The following is a 24,575-nucleotide window of genomic DNA, read 5'->3' on the forward strand; positions in this document are numbered from 1 at the left end:
GGTGGGACCCCGGGAGCAGTTTCCCTTGGGATTTTCTCTCCCAGCTCCCTGTTTTTCCTTCTTCCTGGCATTGTGGGGGGACACTCCATGCCCAGCTCCACCTCTGTGCTGGATGATTTTCCTCCAGGATCTTTCCTCCAGCCGTGGCCTCGACTGACCCCGTCCTGGCTCGGAGCATCTCTGGGCTCAAAGCTTCCAGGAAATTCCTCTCATCTGCCAGGTGCCAGAGCCAAAAGCTTTTCCAAGTCCCCGGGAACCTCTGCCAGGTGATCCTGCTGCAGGAGGAAAACTGGGGTGCACGAGCTGCAGCCTCCAAAGCAATCCCCCCCCCAAAATCTGGGGGAAATACAGCAGGAATCCCAGCTGGGACTGGAGCTCCGTTGAGTTTTCCGCGTGCCTGGGCTCTGTCGGGATTTACCCTGCCGCGAGCTGGCACTGCTGCCTCGGGCTCTGGGGTGCCCGGAGGTTTGGTGGCAGCGCGGGGTGGCACAGGTGGCCCCGGGGCCACCACCCACCTGCTGCCCGGTGTGGGGCGGGGGGCTCGGCGGGCCTGGGCTTGGCTTGGGAGCCGGTGCAGGGCTGGGAGGAGGAGAAGGCTCCGTGCTTCTGCCGTGAGTCACCGAGCAGCTCCTCCTGCCGTGTGCCGGGAGGGGCCCCGGGCCCCCTCCCGCCCCGCTGCTGACGGGGTCTGGGGGCTCCCCTGCACTGGGCAGCGCTTGCGGGACCCCAGAACCGCCCGTCCCTGACGGGGTCGCTGGGTCTGTACCCCCACCCCAACGCTGAACTTCTGGGGTGCCCGGGGGAGCCTGCGGAGCTCCCGGCCCCCGGCTCCCCCTCTTTCCCACCGACGGCGGGGGGCGGAATGCCGGGCCCCGAGGGGTCGGGATGAGTGGAATCCCGGGCCCCAAGGGGCGGGATGCCGGGGCAGGGATGCCAGGGGAGGGCGGGATGCCGGAGTAGAGGGCGGGATGCCGGAGCCGGGCCGGGCGCTCGGGGCTCTTTCCCGGGCCGCTCCGGCCCCGGCGCTCCGGGCCCGCCCGGCCAAAGTCCCTGCGCCATGAGCGGGGCCCCGGGCGGCGGCCGCCCGACCTTCCCCGGGCTCCCAGGTAGGGCCGGGGTGGGGGCCGGGGGTTTTGGGGAGGCTCGGGGCGCTCGGAGCCCCGGACCCAGAGTCGGTCTCCCCGCAGGGGAGCGGGTGCTCGAGGAGGCGGCGGGCGCCCGGCAGCGCTGCGGGAACGGCGGCGGCTCCGTCCCGGGGACGCTGCTCTGCACCAACCGCCGCCTCGCCTTCCTGCCCGGCCAGGTGCGGCGGGAACACCGGGAACACCGGGAACAGCGGGAACGGCGGGAGAGGGACCGCGGGGCCCCGCGCCGCCTGCCCGGGGGGGGCCCTGCCCCGGCGCGACCCCATCCCAGCGCATCCCGACCCCATCCCAGCCCATCCTGGCTCCTTGACTGCAGAACCCACCGTGTTCACCCTGGGAACTCCTCACTGCAGGACATAGTTGGGGACAAGGGACACAGGTGCAGATCCACCCGCACCACCCTCCCTGGGACTGGGGGGACACTCCGGGACACTTTCCAGCCCTCCCCACTCTCCCACAGGCTCCCAGCTCCCGTGGCCTCCTCCGCTCTGAGGACGAGGTGGCCCTGCCCTGCATCCACAAACTGGTGGCAGGTACTGGGGACACCTGGGGGGCACGAGGGGTGAGCTGGGCAGCTCTGGGGTCTCAGCTGCTCTCACAGCCTCGCCCCCCGACCCCAGCCAGCAGCTTCTCCAAGCCCAAGGTGCTGACGGCCGCCTCCACCCTCAAGTTCATCCCCGAGGAGCTCGCCGTCTTCTGCCGGGATTTCCGCCTGCTCCGCTTCTCCTTCCCCGAGAACGGGCTGGCTCCGCAGGCGTTCCGGGTACGCCAGGGAGGTGCAGAGGGTTTGGACCCCCCCTCCGGGGCACCCCGCGGTTCTGAGGAAGGCCGGGGGGCTCCCACCTCACAGCCCACCCCCGGCTGCCCTGGCAGGTGGCCAATGCCATCGCGCAGGCACGGGAGGAGGCTGCGTGGCTGGGGGATGCTGCTGATGGCTGGGCCAGCCCTGGTGAAGCCCCGGCCCCGCCAGAGGAGGATGAGGATGAGGAAGGCTCGTCCACCACGCTGCTCTTCGAGAGCCTGCGGGACTGGGAGAAGGAGCTGCAGCGTCTCGGCGCTGCGGGCTGGAGGGTGAGCGCCGTCAATGAGCGCTTCGACATGGCCCCCAGGTACAGCCCCGCGGGTCCCCCAGCTCTGTCTGAGCCCCGGAAATGGCCCCTGAGATTTGGGGGGACCCCACCCTCTTTCCCACCTTCCCACAGCCTCCCCCAGTACCTCTGGGTGCCCAGTGGGCTTCTGGACCACGACCTCAAGCGAACCTTTGCCCACTTCCAGGAGCGACGGGTGCCTGTGAGTGCCTGGGCAGGCCCTGGCAGGGTGGGGGGCACTGGTTGGGGGGGGATGTGGGGGCTTCACCCCGTTTTTCTTGCAGCGCCTGTGCTGGCACCACCCGGGTGGGGGGGACCTGCTGAGAGCCGCCAGCTTTCACCCGGCCTCAGAGCCAGGCAGCGAGGACGTGAGGTGGGTGCCAGGGGGTCTGGGGTGGGGGGCTGAGGGTGTGCCCCCGGCCCGGCCCCACCCGGGGCTCCCTGTGCCCCCAACCTGGCCCCACCCGGGGCTCCCTGTGCCCCCCAGGTGCCTGGAGGAGCTGCTGCTGGGGGGCCGTGGGCCCTGCGTGTTGGCCGACACGGCCGAGCTGCCCACGCTGGCCGACATCCAGCTCGCCCACCTGAGGCTGCGGGCGCTCTGCCTGCCAGGTAAGTGGCACCAGGGGGACCCCGGGGACCCCCAAACCCCCCGGGGGGGCTGGGCTTCACCCCCTCTGAAAGCTCATCCCGTGGGATGCAGGTGCAGTGGCAGAGGAGAAGTGGCTCTCGGCCTTGGAGGGGACACGCTGGCTGGACCACGTCCGGTGCGCAGGGGACAAGGGGGATTTTGGGGTGCAGGGAGGTATTTTGGGGAAAAACCACCCTAAATCCGTGGGTGGAATGTCCCCCCCAACCCACCTGGCACCGTGGGGCGACGGGGGCATTGTGGTGGGGGCATGAGCCAGCACGTCCGGTGCACAGGGGACAAGGGGGATTTTGGGGTGCAGGGAGGTATTTTGGGGAAAAACCACCCTAAATCCGTGGGTGGAATGTCCCCCCCAACCCACCTGGCACCGTGGGGCGACGGGGGCATTGTGGTGGGGGCATGAGCCACCCGTGTGACATTTTGGGGTGCCCTGAACCCCTGCTTTTCCCCCCAGCTCCTGCCTGAGAAAAGCAGCGGAGGTGGCGTCGCTGCTGGCAGGGAGGCGCTGCTCCGTGGTGCTGCAAGGTGGGGACACCAGCCTGGGGGCTGGAAAAGGAGGGGAGGGGGCTGCAGAGGGGACCCCTCCTCACCACCTTGTCCCCCCAGAACCCTCGGACCGGGACCTGAACTGCCTCCTGGCCTCTCTGGTGCAGCTCCTGGGGGACCCCCACGCCCGCTCCCTGCCCGGCTTCCAGAGCCTGGTGCAGAGGGAGTGGGTGGCAGCCGGGCACCCCTTCCCACACCGGCTGGGGCTGCTGGGCCAGGACAGCCCCCGGGAGGAGGTGAGACCCCCACTCCTGCCCCCCGGGGGGGGGTGAGACCCCCACTCCTGCCCCCCGGGAGGGGGTGAGACCCCCACTCCTGCCCCACGGGGGGGGGTGAGACCCCCACTCCTGCCCCCCGGGAGGGGGTGAGACCCCCACTCCTGCCCCCCGGGAGGAGGTGAGACCCCCCCCATCTCGTATTCCCCCCCAGGCCCCCGTGTTCCTGCTGTTCCTGGACTGCACGTGGCAGCTCCTGTGGCAATTCCCGGCGGATTTTGGCTTCACCGAGGCTTTTCTGCTGGCGCTCCACGACAGCAGCTTCAGCCCCTCCTTCAGCACTTTCCGCTTCAGCTGCCAGCGCCAGCGGGGCCACAGCGGCCTGGTGAGGGGCAGGGGAGCACTGCTGCACCCCCAAACCCCCCCGTTTCACCCCTTCTCCTTGCTCTGTCTCAGTTTCACCCTCCCCATTCCAAACTGGGGATGGGCACCCCCAGATTTTACCCTTTGTTTCCCCCTTCCGTGCCTCAGTTTCCCCATCCTAAATTGTGCACTCCCTGCAGCTGCGGCTCCCCAGCCAGACCTACCGGCCCATGGGGGGCTGGCAGGACCCCGGGGGGCACAGGGGAGACCCCCGCCCCTGCAGCTTCCCCCCGGTCTGGGCCTGGGGCCGGCGCTACACCCGGCAGCAGCGCGAGCAGTTCCGGAACCCCCTGGGACCCCCGGGCCCTGCTGAGTCCCCGAGCCCGGGCACGGTGAGTGGGGCTGCCCCGGGGGGCTGCACCCTCCCTTCCCCCAATCCCTGTTGTTTGCCCCCATTCCTGTTTTTTCAGCCCCTATTTTTTCACCTCACTTTTCCTCCCCTGTTTTCCCTTTGATGGAAAATCCCAAAAGGGGATTTTTCCCCTTTTTAAAAAAATTTTTCCTCCTCTTTGTTTTAATTTTTCCTAATTCCTGCTCCCCCTTTCCCAGCCCGCAGACCCCTGCCCGTGGGGGAGCCCCAGGCTGGTGCTGACGCTGGCTAAGGGCTCCTTGAGCCCCCACCCCCTGCCCTGGTGGAGCCGCCCCCCCCTGCGCCCCCCACTCCGGGTGGCCCCTTCAGACAGCCAGGGGACACAGGGGGGGCTCTTGGGGACACGCCAGCCCCCCCCGGGGCTGCTGCTGCCCTGCACTGCTGGGCCCTGCATCCGCCTCTGGCACCGCTGCTACCTCAGGGGGCTGCCCCAGGAACAGGTACTGGGGAAACTGAGGCACGGGGAGGCCTGCGGACTGGGGGGATGGCTTTGGGGGGTCCCAGTTTGGGGGGTCCCAGTTTGGGGGGTCTCAGCCCTGTTCCGCTGCTTGGGCTGAGGATGAGGATGGATGATGGATGGATGATGGATGGATGGATGGATGATGGATGATGGATGATGGATGGATGGATGATGGATGATGGATGATGGATGGATGGATGATGGATGGATGGATGGATGATGGATGGATGGATGATGGATGGATGGATGGATGGATGATGGATGATGGATGGATGGATGATGGATGATGGATGGAGAGATGGACAGACAGACCCCATGTCCATCCATCATACCCTGTCCTGTGCCGGCCGTTCTGCCCCGTGTTTCCAGCCCCGTGTCCCTGTCCCACGATGAACCCCCCACCCTCCCCACATTCTGCCCCCCGTGCTCCTCTCCCGTCCCTGCCCCGTGTCCCGTGTCCCCACGCCGTGCTGCCCGTGCTCTCCCCGCAGCGCGGGCGCTCGGCCCCATCCCTGGCCGGGCTGGCTGAGGAGCTGCGGCTGCTCCAGGAGCGGCTCGGTGCCTGCAACCTGCGGAGACCCCACTGAGGACACCGGAGCCCACCCAGGACCCCTCGGGCCTTGGCAGCCTTCCCCGGCTACCTCTGGGCCTTGGCAGCGCGGGGAAGGGGATGAGCGGCGGCTCCCGAGGGGTCCCCGATGCTGGACGGACGCTGCGGGGTCTCGGTGTTTCCATTAAATTTGCGCTGCCTCCATGAGGCTCCAGGAGCTGAGGGATGGGGACTGCAATGGGGATGGGACGAGGACGCTGCGGGAGCCCAGACCTCCGGTACTGAGGGCCCTCCTGGCCGCGAGGGCCATGTCGCGACAGCAAGGCCATGTCGCGAGAGAAGGGCCATGTCGCGACAGAGGGAAGGGCAGCGGCACCTTGCCCACACCCAAGATGGCGGCCGCGCCTTCCCCTCACGGAGCCACTTCCGGCCCCCTCCCTCTGACGCCTGGCTTGCGCGTTGACGTCACGCACGTAGCGGGCGTGCGTGCGGCGCCGCGCGCGGGGAGCGGGAGAAGATGGCGGCGGGGCCGATCTCGGAGCGGAACCAGGGTGCGAGCGGCGGGACGGGCCCGGGGGCACCGGGGGCACGGCGGGACTGCGGGAGCGCTGCGGGCACTCAGGGGGACACGGCGGCGGTGCTGGGGAGGCCTTGGGTGCGCTAGGGGCGTGCGGGGCGCGTGGGGACCGCGGGGGTGCTGTGGCTGCATTCTGAGGGGAATGAGGGGAACTCGGCGCGGCCTGGGAGGCGCTGGAGGCGATTTGGGGCTCCGGGGGACACGGAGGGAGGCACCGGCGGAGCTCCGGGGTGGTGGTGGGCTGTGTTTTTTTCCCGAAGGAAAAAGAGGGGGGTGGGGGGCTTCGTGGATTAAAGTCTGGCCGGGGCGGGGGGTTCGCGTTTGTGGGGGTCCCGGCGCTGACCTCGGTTCCTCGCAGATGCCACGGTGTACGTGGGGGGCCTGGACGAGAAGGTCAGCGAGCCCCTGCTCTGGGAGCTCTTCCTGCAGGCCGGGCCGGTGGTCAACACGCACATGCCCAAGGACCGGGTGACGGGCCAGCACCAGGGTGAGGGACCCCCAAATGGCACCGAGGGGCAGAGCGGGGCGGGGGTCGGGCTGGGGAAGAGGGGGGATCGCCCTCTGTCCCGCGGGAGTGGTGGGTTTCTCTTGGAGTTAGGTCTTAGGAGCTCTCAGAGAACCTGTCACACCTGAGATAAATCTGCGTAAAAGTAACAGGATGGTTTTTGAGGTAGGGTTGGAAACAGAAAAAAAGGTGTAATAAAAGGCAAAATATCAAAGCTCTTATAGAGAAAAAACTGAGCTAAGTGTGAGAGGTTCTTGCTCTTGCTAAACACTCCACAAAAGCAATTTTTTTATTTTGTTCTCTTCTTTTTGTAGTGCATTAATTAGGCAGGACTTTTTGGTCTCTGTCTAATTGGCAGCCCTAAGTCTGAGGTGTAATCTTAAAAGCCTTATGAGGTGTCTTTTTACCAAATTGAGGAGAGAAACTTCTGGCCTTTTTTTAAAATTTTTTAGCAGACAAAGAATAATTGAGTCACTCCATCAACGGGGGGAGCACATTCCTACTTGTATGGTTTAAATGAGGTGGGGATTGAATCAAGTATTAGGTGATATTAAAATAAAATCAGGGGGGTTTCAGTCAATAATTAAATGGGGTTTTCAATGAGCTGGGTTTTAAATCAGGTGGGGGGGTGTGGGGGGATTCTGTCCTGAAATCCTTTTGGGGTCCAGGGGAAATCTTTTGGATTTCTGTCCTGAAATCCTTTTGGGGTGCAGGATTTCTGTCCTGAAATCCTTTTGGGGTCCAGGGGAAATCTTTTGGATTTCTGTCCTGAAATCCTTTTGGGGTGCAGGATTTCTGTCCTGAAGTCCTTTTGGGGTCCAGGGGAAATTTTTTGGCTTTCTGTCCTGAAATACTTTTGGGGTGTGGGGGAAATCTTCTGGATTTCTGTCCTGAAACCCTTTTGGGGTCCAGGGAAATCTTTTGGCTTTCTGTCCTGAAACCCTTTTGGGGTCCAGGGAAATCTTTTGGCTTTCTGTCCTGAAACCCTTTTGGGGTCCAGGGGAAATCTTCTGGATTTCTGTCCTGAAACCCTTTTGGGGTCCCCTGTGAAACCCCTCTGAGCCGTGTTGAGCCCCTTTGGGGTCCCCCAGGGTACGGCTTCGTGGAGTTCCTGAGCGAGGAGGACGCCGACTACGCCATCAAGATCATGAACATGATCAAGCTCTACGGCAAACCCATCCGGGTCAACAAGGCCTCGGCCCACAACAAGAACCTGGACGTGGGGGCCAACATCTTCATCGGCAACCTGGACCCCGAGATCGACGAGAAGCTCCTCTACGACACCTTCAGCGCCTTCGGGGTCATCCTGCAGACCCCCAAGATCATGAGGGACCCCGACACGGGCAACTCCAAGGGTTACGCCTTCATCAACTTCGCCAGCTTCGACGCCTCGGACGCGGCCATCGAGGCCATGAACGGGCAGTACCTGTGCAACCGGCCCATCACCGTGTCCTACGCCTTCAAGAAGGACTCCAAGGGCGAGCGGCACGGCTCGGCGGCCGAGCGGCTGCTGGCGGCCCAGAACCCCCTGTCCCAGGCTGACAGGCCTCACCAGCTGTTCGCCGACGCGCCGCCGCCCCCGTCCGTGCCCGCGCCCGTGGTCACCGCGCTGGGGCCCGGCGTCACCCCCCCAGGTGGGTGACGGGGCAGGGCTGGGGGTGCTGGTGCTCAAATTCCGGTTGTGTTTTCGGGGGTGCCCCAGTGAAGGCTGTGTTCTCTTCATTAGAAGGCTAATTTATTGCTTTATAATGCTATGTGATGGTAAAAAATACTATACAGAATAGATACTTAGTGAGTCTGTTCTCTGTAGTATCTCCAGCATCTATCTGTATCTTCTGTGTAGTATTTATATCTGATACTTACTTAAAGAATACACAAAAGATACTGAATGCTAAAAGGATAGTAATGAAAACTGAGTATCAGATACTTTATATATACTTATATCTGATAGTTAAAGAATACACAAAAGATACTGAATGCTAAAAAGATAGTAATGAAAACTCTTTAAGTATCAGATACTTATATATATATTATTTGTATCAGATACTTTATATGTACTTTTATCTGATACTTATACAGAAAAGATACTTACTGAATATTAAAAATATAGTAATAAAAACTCGTGACTCTTTAAGTCATATATATTTATATTATATGTATCAGATACTTTATATATACTTTTATCTGATACTTATTTAAAGAAGACATAAAAGATATTTACTGAATGCTAAAATGATAGTAATGAAAACTCTTTAAGTATCAGATACTTATATAAATTAGTTGTATCAGATACTTTATATATACTTTTATCTGATACTTATTTAAAGAAGACATAAAAGATATTTACTGAATGCTAAAATGATAGTAATGAAAGCTCTAAGTATCAGATACTTATATAAATTAGTTGTATCAGATACTTTATATACACCTATATCTGATACTTATAGAATACACAAAAGATACTTACTGAATATTAAAAAGATAGTAATAAAAACTCGTGACTCTTTAAGTATCAGATACTTATATATATTATTTGTATCAGATACTTTATATACACCTATATCTGATACTTAAAGAATACACAAAAGATACTTACTGAATGCTAAAATGATAATAATGAAAACTGGTGGCTCTCTTCAGAGTGCTGACACAGCTTGGCACTGATTGACCACGGAGCCAAAACAGCTCACACCAGGGTTTATTCAGGCAATCACCTGTGGGTAAACAGCCCCCAGACACATTCCACACATGAGCACAAATGAGATGAGAATTGTTTTCCTTTTTTGAGGCTTCTCAGCTTCCCAGGAGAAAAATCCTGGGCAAAGAGATTTTTTCAGAGAATGTGAATGCTGCATTTCTCACCTCTTTCCTGAGTTTTTCTGTTTTGTTGTTGTTTTTTTTGTTTTTTTTTTTTTTTAATCCCTGACCTGTATTCTACTATATTATACAATATTCTTAAAAAACTTGTAACCCTTACAGACAGTCCCAGACAGTCTTTGCCTAATTAATCAAACACCAATCACCAGTATGCAATTAACAAACCACCCTTTGGTAAACAAATCTCCGTAACACGTTCCACCTGTGCCTAACAACAGGTGCAGCAAACGGAGATAAGAATTGTTTTAATTAAGAATTGTTTTAATTAAGAATTGTTGTAATTAAGAATTGTTTTAATTCTTTTCTCTGAGCTTTCTCAGAGAAAATCTCCCAGGAAAATCCTGGGAAAGTCTGTGCCTGCTCTCTGTGGCCAGAGAGCTGCTGCCACAGTCCCCCTCCTCCTTTAGAATTGATAGCAATTTGGAGGGAGAGGGTTTATTTCATTTATTTTAATTTTCATTTATTAATTTTATTTATTAATTTTATTTATTTTCCATTTTAGGGCAGGCTCCTGCCTTGCTTAGCACACACCTATCTTTCCAAACCAAGACAGATTTTGGCGCCCAACGTGCGGCATCTTAAAAAAAAAGGGAATAACAATTCTTGAGCAATTAATTTTTGTGTGCTGCTCTAGAAACCTCGTTAAGTGGCACCGTGTGGTCCAGCTTACCCTGGTTTGGGTGACACTTGGTTGTGACTGTTTTTCTCCCATTTTCAGGCCCTTATTTAAACATGGGTCCTGCTGTGGCCTGTGGCCGCTCAGTTTGATTTATGGTTGAATAAAGTGAGGAATTCGTGGATTTTTCTCTTCCTCTGCAAAGCAGACACGTGGATTCACACCCACCACACACTGGCGTTGTGTTTTTGGTGTTCCTGCTGTAAGGAAATGACACCCGGGGGGGGAATTCTGCTTTGTGTTCCAGGCCTGCCTCCCCCGGGCTCCTTCCCGCCGCCGGTGCCGCCGCCCGGAGCGCTGCCCCCCGGCATGCCCCCCGCCACCCTTCCCTTCCCTTCCCTTTTTCCTTACCTTTCCTCTCTCCTCTCCTTTTCCCTTCCCTTTTTCCTCTCTCCTTTCCTCTGTCCTTTTTCTTCCCTTTCTCCTTCCTTTTCCCTTCCCTTCCTGCTAGACACTTCAAACAATTCGAACACAAATCCTTTTCCTTCCCTTTCTCCTTCCTTTTCCCTTCCCTTCCTGCTAGACACTTCAAACAATTCGAACACAAATTATTTTGTTACTGAATTAGAACTAATTAACTGACTGGTCCAGTTAAGGAATTAAGCACGTGCCATCCATTTTTTGGATTTTTGATAATTATCAAGATAGTGAAATACTCTCTGAGTGGGGATTGTGATTGCTGAAGGATCTGGGGAGGTCAGGAGGTTGTTTCTGTCTGGGAGGCACCTGAGCAGGGAGAGGAGGTTTTGCCTTCAGTTGGGAAGGTGTGGGAGGCAGGGACACGGGAAGGGAGGAAGGCAGGGATGCAGAGAAGGAAGGCAGACTTTTCCCTTCCCTTTTTCCTCTCTCCTTTCCTCTGTCCTTTTTCTTCCCTTTCTCCTTCCTTTTCCCTTCCCTTCCTGCTAGACACTTCAAACAATTCGAACACAAATTATTTTGTTACTGAATTAGAACTAATTAACTGACTGGTCCATTTAAGGAATTAAGCACGTACCATCCATTTTTTTGATTTTTTGATAATTATCAAGATAGTGAAATACTCTCTGAGTGGGGATTGTGATTGCTGAAGGATCTGGGGAGGTCAGGAGGTTGTTTCTGTCTGGGAGGCACCTGAGCAGGGAGAGGAGGTCTTGCCTTCAGTTGGGAAGGTGTGGGAGGCAGGGACACGGGAAGGGAGGAAGGCAGGGATGCAGAGAAGGAAGGCAGGAGCTGATTTTGGCATTCATAATTGAATGAAACCAGTTTTTTCCATGATTCCCCACATTTTGGCCCTGTGGTCCTGGGAAGGAGCAGTGTCTGCATCTCAGCTCTGTGTTCAACAGCACAGATGTTGTGAAATGTGCAGTTTAATGATTCTCTGGGATTTGTTTGATCCTGTGGCTCCAGAGCCACCCTAATTAGGGAGCTTTGTGTGATCCTACTCTGGCCATGCCAGGAACAGATGCTGCAGGGCCTGAGCAGAGCCAATTACACCTGGCCAGGGAAAACCAGGCTTGGGAGCAAAGAATCATTGGTTTGGTGTTTTTTTAATGGGATAATTGGGAGAAAGGAAGTTTGGGAGAGCCCTGGCTGCCCCAGTCAGAGCAGGGCAACCTCCACCTTTGGATTGCTTTGGGAGCTTGTCCAAATTCTCCAGGGATGGGGATTCCTCACTGTCTCAGGGTGCACACACTCTCTGTGCCATCTCTTTTCCCACCACTTGCATCCAAACCCTTTCTTCTTGCTGTAAACTCCGTGTTCCCTTCTCTTTAACCCTTTTTTTGGCAGCAGAAGCCCCTCTGCACCCATGATTTCCAGACCCAGCTGGGATCCCAGACCCAACTGGAATTCCAGACCCACCTGGAATTTTGCTTCCTGGGGGTGCCCAGAGCTGCTTCCTGGCACCCCTAACTCCATCCTCCCCCTAGGAATGCCACCCATGCAGGTGCACCACGGGCCACCTGGCATGGGGCAGCACCACCCAGGACCACCAGGCTCTGGAGGACAGCCACCCCCCCGGCCCCCCCCGGGAATGCCACACCCCGGGCCCCCCCCCCCTTTCTTCCTGAGGGTGCCCAGAGCTGCTTCCTGGCACCCCTAACTCCATCCTCCCCCTAGGAATGCCACCCATGCAGGTGCACCACGGGCCACCTGGCATGGGGCAGCACCACCCAGGACCACCAGGCTCTGGAGGACAGCCACCCCCCCGGCCCCCCCCGGGAATGCCACACCCTGGGCCCCCCCCCATGGGGCTCCCCCCTCGGGGGCCACACTTTGGATCTCCAATGGGTGAGTGGGGTCTGTTTTGTGGGATGAGGAGGAGGAGGAGGGGTGTGAAGCAAAACCTGGGGGACCTGGCACCCACCCCCCGGATGCCCCTTTTTGTTTTTTGGAGCAATTCCTGACTCTGGGGGGAGTTTGCCAAGCTGGGGGGGCACCTGCTGCATGTGGCACCCCTGGGTGTGGGGGGGGCACCCCCAGGGAAGTTTGGGGTCTTCACAGAACTTCCTCATTGTGACCCTGCACCCCACCATGGGGATATCCACAGCTTTGGGGGGGTTTGGATGCCCCTTTTTGGTTTTTGGAGCAATTCCTGGGTCTGGGGAGAGTTTGCCAAGCTGGGGGGGCACCTGCTGCATGTGGCACCCTGGGTGTGGGTAGGGTGGGCACCCCCAGGGAAGTTTGGGAGGTGGGTTTGGGCTGGTGGATGGTGTTCCTCCAGGGGGTTTGGGGGGGCTCTGTCCTTTCTTCTGGCTCTGACCCCCCTGTCCCCCACAGGTCCCCCCGGGCCGCTGCCGCACCACGGGCTCAGAGGGTCCCACTGCCCCCTCGACCGGCTCAGAGACCCCCTGGAGTCCCCCCTCGTGGCCCCCTGCGAGGACCCCTGCCCTGAGGAGGGGGGGGCTCTCTGCTCCCCATCCTTCCACAGCCCCTGGTGTCAGCATTCCCACTCCTGCCAAGGGCTGGGGGCCATGCCCTGCTCCTCCCTTCCCTCCCCACTTCTTCCCCTCATTTGTTTTTATAGTGTTAATTTTCCTTCTCCCCATCTCCTGTTTCTCTTCTTTCCCTGGAAGCTTTTCCAAGCTTCTTTTTACTGGATTTTGTTGGTTTTGTATGGAAAGCAGCGACCACCCACTTGCAAATAAAGGATTTGGGAACCAAAAGTGTTTTTTGGATTGGGACTGAGATCTTTTCCCTGCTTGGGCCATTGGGAAGAACCAGGCTGGAGGGATTTGGGGCAGAGCTGATCCCTGCTCCACCTGTAAGCCTGGAAGAGTGTGCTCTCTTCAGCTGCTCCAAGGAAATGTCTGGATTCCCATTCTTGAGCTGGCCAGATCCAGGGAGCTGAGGTTTGACCGTGGAATATTTTGGTGCCAAGGTTTAGCCAAAGTCAAAGATTCCCCTGGGAAATCTTCAAAAGGCTTCTCCTGCCCCTGGGCAATGCCAGAGCCCCCAAGAGCTGGGAGTTTGTGGGGGGACATGGAAGTGGGAATTTGCTGCTTGCTTCTTCATCCCAGGGTTGTCTTCCTACAGCCAGGTGGGAGCCCAGGGGTCTGGATGGGGGTCTGGATGGGTCTGGAAGCCCCTCCTGATCCTTCACATCCAGAAGTGTGGGGAGAACCCCACGTGGACTGGTGGAATGTGTGGATTTAAGTGTCAGGAGTGGGATGTGTGCTGTGGGAATGGGGCTTCCCTGTGGTGCCAAGGGGCCGAGGAGATCTCCAGAATCCAGAGATTCCTGTCAGGATGCAGGGAGCCCCAGGGTGGCATTTCCCTGCTCCTCAGTCATGGAAGCCACCAGGATCCACCCGGGGCAGCCGATCTCCCTGCACGGACACCATCATCATCATCATCATCATCATCACCATCCTCTTCTCCCCTGGAGGCATCCACTGTCACCCCGTTTTATCCCATCACCCCTGGTGTTACCCTGCCATTCCCAGTCACATCCTCTCTTCCCCCTGACTGCAGTCCTCTGTCAGCCCTGATTTTCTCCCCTCCCATTTTCTCCCTGTTTTCACCCCATTCCCTGTGTTTTGGGCTGGATGGAGCCCTCAAGACAAGAGGAGCCATTCCCTGTCCTGCTGCCAAGCCTGTTCCCTCTGATGACCCACGAAAACACGCCGGGGGCTCTGTGCTGACAGTGGCACATGAGTCACAGGGTGCCTGAGGATGTGGCACTCCTTGTCCCCTCCCTGTGATCCCTGGAGGGCACAGCCTGGATCCCGGTGCTGCCCATTTCCTCCACCGCCAGCCTTCTCCTGCACTTCCATCCTCCTTTTTGTTTTTTTGGTATTTTCCCCCCCCCCAAAGATGAACATCACAATTATTTCTCAGCTCCTGGGTTTCAAATCCTTCCCAGTGCAGAGTGGTCCCCATCCCTGTTTTTCCATCTGAGGGGTGAAGTGCTGGTTTGGATGGATCCTGACAGAGTGTGAGGCTTTGGGGTTGGCACCCTGGAAGTTGGGGAGGGTCAGCTCCCTGCAGGGATGCAGGGAAGGTTGGGGCTCTGGGAATGTTGGGGTGCAGGATGAAGTGGCCCAGGGAACATTGGAATGCCAGTGAAGGGGTCAGGGAATATTTTCCTTGTGGGGGCACCCCAAATCCCCCCCAGTCTGAGCTCAGCCAGTCCCAGGAGCAGCCAGCACCCCGGGGTTTTGGGGCTGGAGAGCTGCAGCTCCCAATTTCCCACCCTCGGGAATCCATCCATGAGAAACGGGGGTGGCTTTGAACACCCCGTGCTGCAATGTCCATCTCCAGCCCTAAAAATTCCCTAAAAAAAAAAAAAATCCATCGGTGGCTTTTGTGTCGCGCTGTAGCCTCGGGGCCGAGTCTGACCAGCCCAGGCGGGGACGATTTGATCCCAAAAAATCCCAATCCAGCCCCGCGGAGGCCGTGACTCAGCCGTGACGGGGGCGGGGGCGGGCTGAGCTTCTCCGAGAGCTCCGGGGGTCTGGGTGGGGGGGTCCCCGGTCGATGCCCCCCATCCATCCGCATCCTCCGGAGCGGCTCCATCCCGGCAGCTCCATCCCGGGAACCCCGAGCTCCGCTTGCGCATCCCGGGAGATCCATCGCTCCCCCCCGCCGCCCCGGGGTGGGCCGAGCCCCCCGCCCCCGCCGAGCCCCCCCGGTTCTCCGCGTGCCGCGGTTGATCCCTCCCTTCCCGGGGCTGCGCCGATGGACTCTCCCAGCGCTCCGTGTGTGCGGCGGAGGCTGCGGCGGTAGCGCCGGTACCCGGGAGCTCCCGTCTCTCCGTTTCGCTGCCGGAGCATCCTCTTTTTCCTCTCCGCATCCCTTCCCCGAGCATCCTTCCTCGCCGGAGCATCCCCCTCGCCGGCACCGGGAAGGAGCTGGAGAGGGCTGAGCCAGGTAAGGGGGAACAAAATGGGTTTATACCCCGCATCCCCCCTCCCCGCGGCGCTAATCGGCGTCCTCGCTGGTGGATTCGGGGTTCGGCTTCCCTTTCCCCACTTGCTGTGGCCATTTTGTCCTGGAAAACCTTCTCCGGAGCCCGGCTCTGCCTTTGGATGTGCGTTTTTGGGGGATCCTCTCATCCCTCCCCCCGCGCCTGTGGCCGCAGAGCAGCCGGAGGGGATCGGGAATTCGCCGCAGGGATGGGAGGGGGCGACCGGGGGGTTTTTGGGGAAGGGGTAGCAGGGGGGGATGTTGGGGGGTGACCTTGGACATGAGCGATTCCCAACTCTTCCCCCGTGTCGCCATGTTCCTGGCGTTCCGCAGGGAGGCTGGGGGCTGCGGGGGGGTGAGGGGGGAATGCAGCCCCCCCAGCGTGGGACTCCCGGGGGTTTTGGGGTGCACGGTTGCATCGATCCTCGGCTCCTCTTGGATGCGTGGCAGGAGGAGACAGATCCAGACCCCATAACCTTGTCCAGAGCTGTCCAACGGCACGACGGGGCTGCAGGGCCAGCGGCGTGTTCAGCCCCCAAAACGGGCGTTTTTTGGGGTCCTCCCTGGCTCCCGCATTTCAGGGACTGTGGTCTGGGGGATTTCTGCCTCTCTCGTGGGGTCAAACCCCCCGATCTCAGCCAGCTCTGGCTCCTGGCGTCGGCTCGGCCGCTCGCGGCTCCCTGGTTTGTACGGCCGCTCTCTGCCACCGAGCCAGCCGTGACCTTGCTCCCCCAGCCCATCCTCTTCCTCACCGTGCACCCGGCCTCTCCGTGCTCCCCCATTCCTCCTCCCGGGCCCCCCAGCACCTCCCGGGCTGTGGAATGCCGGCCCCACACGGGGAGGTTCCGAAGGGAAGCGCGAACCTGGCTGGAGCAAAATGACCTTGCTCATGGATCGGCCCCTTCCAGGAGCCCTGGGGAGGGGACTGGGGTCTCCCTGCAGCCAGAGGGGACGACAAGGGGGGGGGATTTGTCGTTTTATCCCGTAAAACCACCTGCCTGCCTCTGCTCGGGAGTGGGGGCCCATGCCGTGCCGCAGCCCCCCTCCCTGCAGGGTTCCCAAAGAGCTAAATTTAGCATCCCTGCGTGCCCTGTCCCCTCGCCTGGGCAGGGGGGGACACGTCGCCGGCTGCGTCCCTCTGCCCGCAGCTCCTTCCCGCCTGGCCGGCGATAAAAATAGCACTTGGGGGGGGGGTCACGACGGCCCCCGAGGGTGGAGGAGCAGCAGCATCGGGCTGGGGGGCTGCGGGTCCATCCCTGTCACGAGCTGAGCCGGGCTCTGTGCAGTGGGTGTGGGGAAGAGGGGGTGGGATGCTGGGATGTGAGGGGACATGGAGATGCCACCCCCAGGTGTTTGGATGCCCCTCTGCTGTCCCCAGGGGACTCGTGGTACCCCCCCAGCCCCCTTTGGCCGGGTCAGCATCTGCCAGTGCTGGCGTTTCCCACTGTAAATCCTGCCTGGCAGCTCCTGCAGTGAGCGTGGCCTGGCACACTCGGGTCACTGTCACTCCAGGGACCCCCCCAGGGGTCCTCTGAGGGGCTCCTGTCCCCTGAGCCACGCAGCCAAGGTGGTGCTGGGAGGGTTTGGGGACCCTTGGGGGCTGACCCCCTCATCCTCCCTGTGGTGCTCAGGGAAATGGGGAGCAGACCTGCTAATGGCCTTGATTTTTGGGGGGATGGAGTGGGGATGCTCAGGGGCAGCCGTGCCCCTGATGTCCCCCCAGCTCCCCCTGTGCTTCGGGATGAGGGCAGAAGGGATGGATCCAGGGGGGTCCCAGTGAACTGTGGCAGCTGGAGCCCCCCAGGTGAGGGGAAGGGGGCTGGCATGGAGCCAGCCTGTCCCCACTCCAGCCCCCACCTGCTGCTTCACCGAGGGGGGGGGGGGTCCCCAAATCCTCCTGCTTCCATCTGAGACGGAAAAAAAAATGCAAAGTGGAACGCAGGGCCACCCCCACCCAACCTCAGCCTGGTTTTCTCTGGGCTCCCCAGGTCCAGGCTGGCACCCAGGGTCCTCCCACACCCCATTCCACGGATGGGTAGCTCCACCACCCCTCTCCCCTCACCCCGGGCTTGAGGGCGCAGCCCCCCCAAGGCAGAGACACCCCCTGCACCGCCAGCGCCCCGTCCCAGCCCCAAGGACGCCATGGACGAGTCGTTCCGGGACCGGACCGCGTTCATCCGCGGCGCCAAGGACATCGCCAAGGAGGTGAAGAAGCACGCGGCCAAGAAGGTGAGCCGGGGCATGGACCGAGTGCAGGACGAGTACACCCGGCGCTCCTACTCCCGCTTCGAGGAGGAGGAGGACGATGAAGACTACGCGCCCCAGGACGGCTACTACCGGGGGGGCGAGGGGGCCAACGAGGAGGAGGGGGTGTCCAGCGACGCCACTGAAGGCCACGATGAGGAGGACGAGATCTACGAGGGCGAGTACCAAGGGATCCCCCGGCAGGAGTCGCTGAAGGGGGGGGAGCGCCTGGGGGCCGCGGCGGCCGCCGGCGCTTTCGACGACAGCGAGGGGCAGCGGAGGAAGGACAGGGAGGAGCTGGCGCAGCAGTACGAGCTCATCCTGCAGGAGTGCGGCCACGGCCGATTCCAGTGGACCCTCTACTTTGTCCTGGGCCTGGCCCTCATGGCTGACGGCGTGGAGATCTTTGTGGTGGGCTTCGTGCTGCCCAGCGCCGAGAAGGACATGTGCCTCTCCGACTCCAACAAGGGCATGCTGGGTGAGGAGAGGGGCGCGGGGGGCAGGTAGGGGGGTGTGGGAGTCGTGGGTGGGGGGGACAGGAGGGGCGCTGGGAGGTGTGGGGATGCAGAGAGAGATGTGGAGTGTAGGGGGACACGTGGGGGCAGAGGAGCACAGGAGGGTGGGGATGGGGAAGGACACGGGGGGCTCGGGAAGGTGTGGGGGGGCTATGGAAGAACACAGGAAGAATTGGGAGGCAGTGAGGCCGTGGGGTGTGGGGTCCAGGAAGGGATGTGGGGATGGGGAGGGATGCAGGACCCCCCCCGGTGAGGGCTCCCACCATCCTCCTCCCAGTCCCACACTGGTCCCCACACGAGGCAGCTGCGGGGAGCGAGCTCAGGAATTTGGGCTGACTGGATGTTGAGACTGCCTTTGGGGGGCCACGGGGGGCTTTGTTCCATTGCTTCCCCCTTCCCTGTGACGCCTGCTGGAGCCTGAGACCCCCCCAAACCCCAGGGGACACCAGTGCCCCCCATCCCTGAGATGTGGCAATCTTGGGACAGGAGTGGGTGTGGGGGTCCTGGTGGCACATCTGCCCCCCATGTCCCACAGTCCCTGAGCAGATCAGGGGGACAACAGCCCAGGCCCCCTCCCTTCAAGGGGACCCAGCGTTTTGAGGAGAGGGTCCCTGCCCAAGCGCCCAGGATGCTCTCCCTCCCCCGGGTGACTCGGGGTGCAGGTCCTTGTGTCCCCCAGCACTGACCTGGCTGTGTGTGTCCCCCCCCTCCCCAGGACTCATCGTGTACCTGGGCATGATGGTGGGCGCGTTCGTGTGGGGCGGGCTGGCCGACCGGCTGGGCCGAAGGCAGTGCCTCCTCATCTCCCTCTCCGTCAACAGCGTCTTCGCCTTCTTCTCCTCCTTCGTCCAGGGCTACGGCACCTTCCTCTTCTGCCGCCTGCTCTCGGGCGTGGGGTAAGGGGGGCCCAGCTGATGTATTTGCCTTGGCCCCAGATGAAGGAAGGGGAGATGAATCTGAAATTTATTATTTTGTGATACTATGTTATGGTAAAGAATGGTAAACTATATTATATATAAACTATACTATGCTAAACTAAACTATACTAAAGAATGGTAAACTATACTATGTATAAACTATACTATGCTAAACAAAACTATACTAAAGAATGCTAAACTATATTATATATAAACTATACTATGCTAAACTAAACTATACTAAAGAATGGTAAACTATACTATGTATAAACTATACTATGCTAAACAAAACTATACTAAAGAATGGTAAACTATATTATATATAAACTATACTGTGCTAAACTAAACTATACTAAAGAATGCTAAACTATATTATATATAAACTATACTGTGCTAAACTAAACTATACTAAAGAATGGTAAACTCTACTATATATTAACTATACTATGCTAAACTAAACTATACTAAGGAATGGTAAACTCTACTATATATTAACTATACTATGCTAAACTAAACTATACTAAAGTATCCTTTCTGTATGCTAAAGAACACAGAGAGGATACTTACAGAAGGTTAAAAAGATGACAATGAAAGCTCGTGACTCTCTCCAGAGTCCTGACACGGCTTGGCACTGATTGGCCATTGAGTCAAAACAATTCACGTGAAAGCAACGAAACGATCACCTGTGGGTAAACGATCTCCAAACCCATTCCAAAGCAGCAAAACACGGGAGAAGCAAATCAGATAATTACTGCTTTCCTTTTCCCCTGAGGCTTCTCAGCTTCCCAGGAGAAAAATCCTGGCAAAAGGGGTTTTTGCAGGAAATGTGAAGGCCACACAGGGACCCCCAGAGCGGGGGCCGATCTCCCTGCTGTGTGTGGTGGGCCGTGGGGCAGGGGGTGACGCCGCTCCCTCCCCTCCATCCCCAGCATCGGCGGCTCCATCCCCATCGTCTTCTCCTACTTCTCGGAGTTCCTGGCGCAGGAGAAGCGCGGGGAGCACCTGAGCTGGCTCTGCATGTTCTGGATGATCGGGGGCATCTACGCTTCCGCCATGGCCTGGGCCATCATCCCCCACTACGGTAGGAGCCCTGGGCTGGTGGCACGCAGGGGGTGCGCCGGGGCTCGGCCCCACCGCCGTGTCCTGTCCCTGTCCAGGCTGGAGCTTCCAGATGGGCTCTGCGTACCAATTCCACAGCTGGAGGGTTTTTGTCCTCGTCTGCGCCTTCCCCTCGGTCTTCGCCATCGGGGCGCTCACCACCATGCCGGAGAGCCCGCGCTTCTACCTGGAGGTGGGGTCTGGGGGGGCGTTCGGGGAACCGGGGGTGCATCAGGGACCTGGAGGGGACGCCCAGGGGGTGGTGAGGCCTGGACAGGAAGCCCCAGATGGGTTTTGGAGAGGGGTGGAACGGGGCAGGAACTTCCCAAGTGGGTGATGGGACCCAGAGGGATGGGGGGGACCCTGAGGAGGTGATGAAGATGGGGGAGGGATCGCCGGGGGGGTGGCAGGACCCAGGTGGGTGGTGGAACCCAGGCAGGGACCCCTGATGGGGGGTCAGGGTCCAGTTTGGGGTGTCCCAGGGTGACCTGTCCCTGCCCTCACAGAACGGGAAGCACGACGAGGCCTGGATGGTGCTGAAGCAGGTCCATGACACCAACATGAGGGCCAAGGGCCACCCCGAGAGGGTCTTCTCGGTAAGGACCCCCTAGGGCTGAGCCTTGGGGTCCCCAGCACCCCAGGCAAGGGTGGGGTGTCCCCCAGCAGCAAGGGTGCAATTCCCACCTCTGGGAAAAGCACAGCCTGGGGAATGTTGCTGTAACAGGTGGGGAAACTGAGGCACAAGGCGGTGCTTCCTGGTGTCCCCAATCTGTCCCACCCACAGGTCACCCACATCAAGACCATCAAGCGGGAGGACGAGCTGATCGAGATCCAGTCGGACACGGGGACGTGGTACCGGCGCTGGCTGGTCCGATGCCTCAACCTGTCCCAGCAGGTGAGGCCAGGGCCACCCCGGGCTCTCTGCGCCCCCTGCCACCTGCCATGTCCTTGTCACCCCCCGTGTCCCTCTGCAGGTCTGGAGCAACTTCCAGCAGTGCTTCGTGCCCGAGTACCGGCGGGTGACGCTGATGATGATGGCGGTGTGGTTCACCATGTCCTTCAGGTGCTGCGGGGTGGGATGGGATGGGATCAATGGGATGGGATTAATGGGATCCATGGGATGGGATGGGATCAGTGAGATGGGATGGGGTCAGTGGGATGGGATCATGGGATCGATGGGATGGGTTTGATGGGATCCATGGGATGGGATGGGATTCATGGGATAGGATTAATGGGATCCTTGGGATAGGATTGATGGGATCCATGGGATGGGATGGGATCCATGGGATGGGATCGATGGGATGGGATTAATGGGATCCATGGGATGGGATTAATGGGATCCATGGGATGGCACGGGGCAGCACCGAGTGGGATGGGATGGAACAAGCATCACTGGGCTGGCCCTGGGAGCCCTGGGCCAGCTCTGACGAGCCCAGGTGTGTGGTGCCCGCTCACCCCTGTCCCCACAGCTACTACGGGCTCACCGTGTGGTTCCCGGACATGATCAAGCACCTGCAGAGCATCGAGTACGCGTCGCGCACGAAGCTCTTCACGCGCGAGAAGGTTCGGCACTTCACCTTCAACTTCACCCTGGAGAACCAGGTGCACCGTGGCGGGGAGTATTTCAACGACAAGTGAGTGAGGGGAGGCTGAGCCTGGGGTTGCTGAGCTTGGGGCTGCCCAGCACAGGGGTGGGGGGCATCGGGGGTCTCCCTCCCGTCCCCCCGTGCAGGTTCATCGGGCTGAAGATGAAGTCGGTGACGTTCGAGGACTCGCTCTTTGAGGAGTGTTACTTCGAGGACATCACTTCCAGCAACACCTTCTTCAAGAACTGCACCTTCATCTCCACCGTCTTCTACAACACAGGTGGGGGAATGGGATCCCCGGGAGGATCCACCAAGGTGGCCCCCAGATTTGATGGAGATGGGGGTGGGCCACCAGCTTGGAGGAAGGTCAGGAAAGTCCTCAGTGGCACGGTGGAGTTGGGGTGGTCGAGATAATGTGATCTCCCCAGGGTTTTGGTGGAGATGGGGGTGAGCCACCATCTTGGAGGAAGGTCCCCAGTGGCACGATGGAGTTGGGGTGGTGGAGATAAGGACCAGGGTGGTCCCCAAGGAGGTGATGGAGGTGTGGTTGACCCACCAGGTGTGGTGGGAGAGGCCAGAACAGGTGTGCACGGAGATGGGGTGACCCCGTGGCCCTCTGTCCCCCCAGATCTGTTCGAGTACAAGTTCATCAACAGCCGGGTGGTGAACAGCACGTTCCTGCACAACAAGGAGGGCTGCCAGCTGGACTTCAGCGACGACAACAACGCCTACATGATCTACTTTGTCAGCTTCCTGGGCACCCTGGCTGTGCTCCCTGGAAACATCGTCTCGGCCCTGCTCATGGACAAGATCGGCCGCCTGCGCATGCTGGGTGGGCAACGGGACGGGCTGGGGGCAGCCTCGGTGGGGCTGGGGGTCCTGGAGGTGCCTTCCAGCCCAAACCAGGCTCTTGGTCTTCTTGACCCACTACCAACACCTTTACCCTGTTGGTCACCCCACCTCCATCACCCTTTTGGGGACTTTCCTGATCCTCCTCCCACGTGTTGGTCACCTCCATCTCTGGTGACCTTTTGGGGACCTCCTGGTGGGTCACCCCCATCTCTTGACCCACCACCAACACCTTTATCCTGTTGGTCACCCCACCTCCATCACCCTTTTGGGGACTTTCCTGATCCTCCTCCCACGTGTTGGTCACCTCCATCTCTGGTGACCTTTTGGGGACCTCCTGGTGGGGGGGACTATCTCTTGACCCACCACCATCACCTTTACCCTTTGGGGACTTTCCTGATCCTCCTCCCACCTCCATCTCTGGTGACCTTTTGGGGACCTCCTGGTGGGTCACCCCCACCTCCCTCTCCCTTTTGGGACTGTCAGCCCCGCCCAGTCCCACCTCGTGCCTCAGTTTCCCCGCGCTCTGACGTGTCCACGTGTGCCCCCAGCCGGCTCCAGCGTCATGTCCTGCATCAGCTGCTTCTTCCTGTCCTTTGGGAACAGCGAGTCTGCCATGATCGCCCTGCTCTGCCTCTTTGGGGGGGTCAGCATCGCCTCCTGGAACGCGCTCGACGTGCTCACCGTGGAGCTGTACCCCTCTGACAAGAGGTGGGGGCCTGGCACGGAGATTTTGGGGGCAAGGAGTGAGGTTTTGGGTGAAAGGAGTGAAGTTTTGGGGTGCTGGGTGCCCATTTTAGGGTTTGGAGCTCCCATTTTGGGGTGCTGGGTGCCCATTTCAGGGCTTTGATTTCTCTTTTTGGGGTGGTGGATGCCAGTCTAAGTGTTAGGATCTCCAATTTTGGGGTGCTGGATGCCAGTCTAAGGGTTTGGAGCTCCAATTTTGGGGTGCTGGATGCCAGTCTAAGGGTTTGGAGTTCCAATTTTGGGGTGCTGGATGCCAATCTAAAGGTTTGGAGTTCCCATTTTGGGGTGCTGGGTGCCCATTTCAGGGCTTTGAGTTCCCATTTTTGGGGTGCTGAATGCCAATCTAAGGGTTTGGAGCTCCAATTTTAGGGTGCTGGATGCCAATCTAAGTGTTTGGAGCTCCAATTTTAGGGTGCTGGATGCCAGTCTAAGGGTTTGGAGTTCCAATTTTGGGGTGCTGGATGCCAATCTAAAGGTTTGGAGTTCCCATTTTGGGGTGCTGGGTGCCCATTTCAGGGCTTTGAGTTCCCATTTTGGGGTGCTGGGTGCCAATCTAAAGGTTTGGAGTTCCCATTTTGGGGTGCTGGGTGCCCATTTCAGGGCTTTGAGTTCCCATTTTGGGGTGCTGGGTGCCAATCTAAAGGTTTGGAGTTCCCATTTTTTGGGGTGCTGGGTGCACATTTCAGGGCTTTGAGTTTCCACTTTGGGGTGCTGAGGTGCTGAATGCCAATCTAAGTGTTTGGAGCTCCAATTTTGGGGTGCTGGATGCCAATCTAAGTGTTTGGAGTTCCAGTTTTGGGGTGCTGGGTGCCCATTTCAGGGCTTTGAGTTCTCTTTTTGGGGTGCTGGATGCCAGTCTCAGGGTTTGGAGTTCCCATTTTGGGGTGCTGGATGCCCATCTAAGTGTTTGGAGTTCCAATTTGGGGGTGCTGGATGGCAGTCTAAGGGTTTGGAGTTCCAATTTTGGGGTGCTGGGTGCCCGTTTCAGAGCTTTCAGTTCCCATTTTGGGGTGCTGGATGCCAGTCTAAAGGTTTGGAGTTCCCATTTTGGGGTGCTGGGTGCCCATTTCAGGGCTTTCAGTTCCCATTTTGGGGTGCTGAATGCCAATCTAAGTGTTTGGAGTTCCCATTTTGGGGTGCTGGGTGCCCATTTCAG

The 24,575-nt window shown here is 59.0% G+C and overlaps 3 protein-coding genes across 4 annotated transcripts in view; all 3 read left to right on the plus strand.

Moving 5' to 3' along the window:
* The first annotated feature begins 377 nt into the window (after positions 1-377).
* Positions 378-5,543, plus strand: MTMR11 (myotubularin related protein 11). 2 transcript variants are annotated; one of them, XM_041404073.1, is made up of 15 exons: positions 378-1,106; positions 1,188-1,303; positions 1,606-1,678; positions 1,766-1,908; positions 2,019-2,254; positions 2,348-2,435; positions 2,518-2,606; positions 2,721-2,842; positions 2,934-2,997; positions 3,334-3,404; positions 3,486-3,661; positions 3,855-4,025; positions 4,204-4,395; positions 4,613-4,873; positions 5,385-5,543. In XM_041404073.1, exons 1-15 carry the CDS (start codon positions 917-919, stop codon positions 5,478-5,480), a joined length of 2,088 nt encoding a protein of 695 aa, XP_041260007.1. In that variant the 5' UTR covers positions 378-916; the 3' UTR covers positions 5,481-5,543. The 2 variants fall into 2 exon arrangements, with proteins under 2 accessions (XP_041260007.1, XP_041260006.1); XM_041404072.1 differs by having other exon boundaries at positions 378-1,303.
* A 282-nt stretch (positions 5,544-5,825) lies between these two features.
* SF3B4 (splicing factor 3b subunit 4) lies at positions 5,826-16,533 on the plus strand. Its single transcript, XM_041404029.1, has 7 exons — positions 5,826-5,994; positions 6,379-6,507; positions 7,617-8,159; positions 10,326-10,385; positions 12,176-12,346; positions 12,836-12,994; positions 16,517-16,533. The coding sequence occupies exons 1-7, from the start codon at positions 5,961-5,963 to the stop codon at positions 16,531-16,533; spliced, it is 1,113 nt and encodes a 370-aa protein (XP_041259963.1). The 5' UTR covers positions 5,826-5,960.
* A 1,072-nt stretch (positions 16,534-17,605) lies between these two features.
* The window catches only part of SV2A (synaptic vesicle glycoprotein 2A), an 8,297-nt gene continuing 1,327 nt past the window's right edge, over positions 17,606-24,575 (plus strand). The window contains exons 1-11 of the mRNA XM_041404050.1: positions 17,606-18,185; positions 18,938-19,118; positions 20,069-20,220; positions 20,297-20,430; positions 20,744-20,833; positions 21,022-21,132; positions 21,212-21,300; positions 21,707-21,871; positions 21,970-22,103; positions 22,452-22,655; positions 23,224-23,383. Of these exons, the coding sequence (XP_041259984.1) occupies positions 17,606-18,185; positions 18,938-19,118; positions 20,069-20,220; positions 20,297-20,430; positions 20,744-20,833; positions 21,022-21,132; positions 21,212-21,300; positions 21,707-21,871; positions 21,970-22,103; positions 22,452-22,655; positions 23,224-23,383 (2,000 nt within the window). The remainder of the gene's footprint in view (positions 18,186-18,937; positions 19,119-20,068; positions 20,221-20,296; positions 20,431-20,743; positions 20,834-21,021; positions 21,133-21,211; positions 21,301-21,706; positions 21,872-21,969; positions 22,104-22,451; positions 22,656-23,223; positions 23,384-24,575) is intronic.

Source organism: Onychostruthus taczanowskii, unplaced genomic scaffold (genome assembly GCF_017590055.1).
Source record: "Onychostruthus taczanowskii isolate IOZ18803 unplaced genomic scaffold, ASM1759005v1 scaffold207, whole genome shotgun sequence".
Taxonomy (NCBI): Eukaryota; Metazoa; Chordata; class Aves; order Passeriformes; family Passeridae; genus Onychostruthus; species Onychostruthus taczanowskii.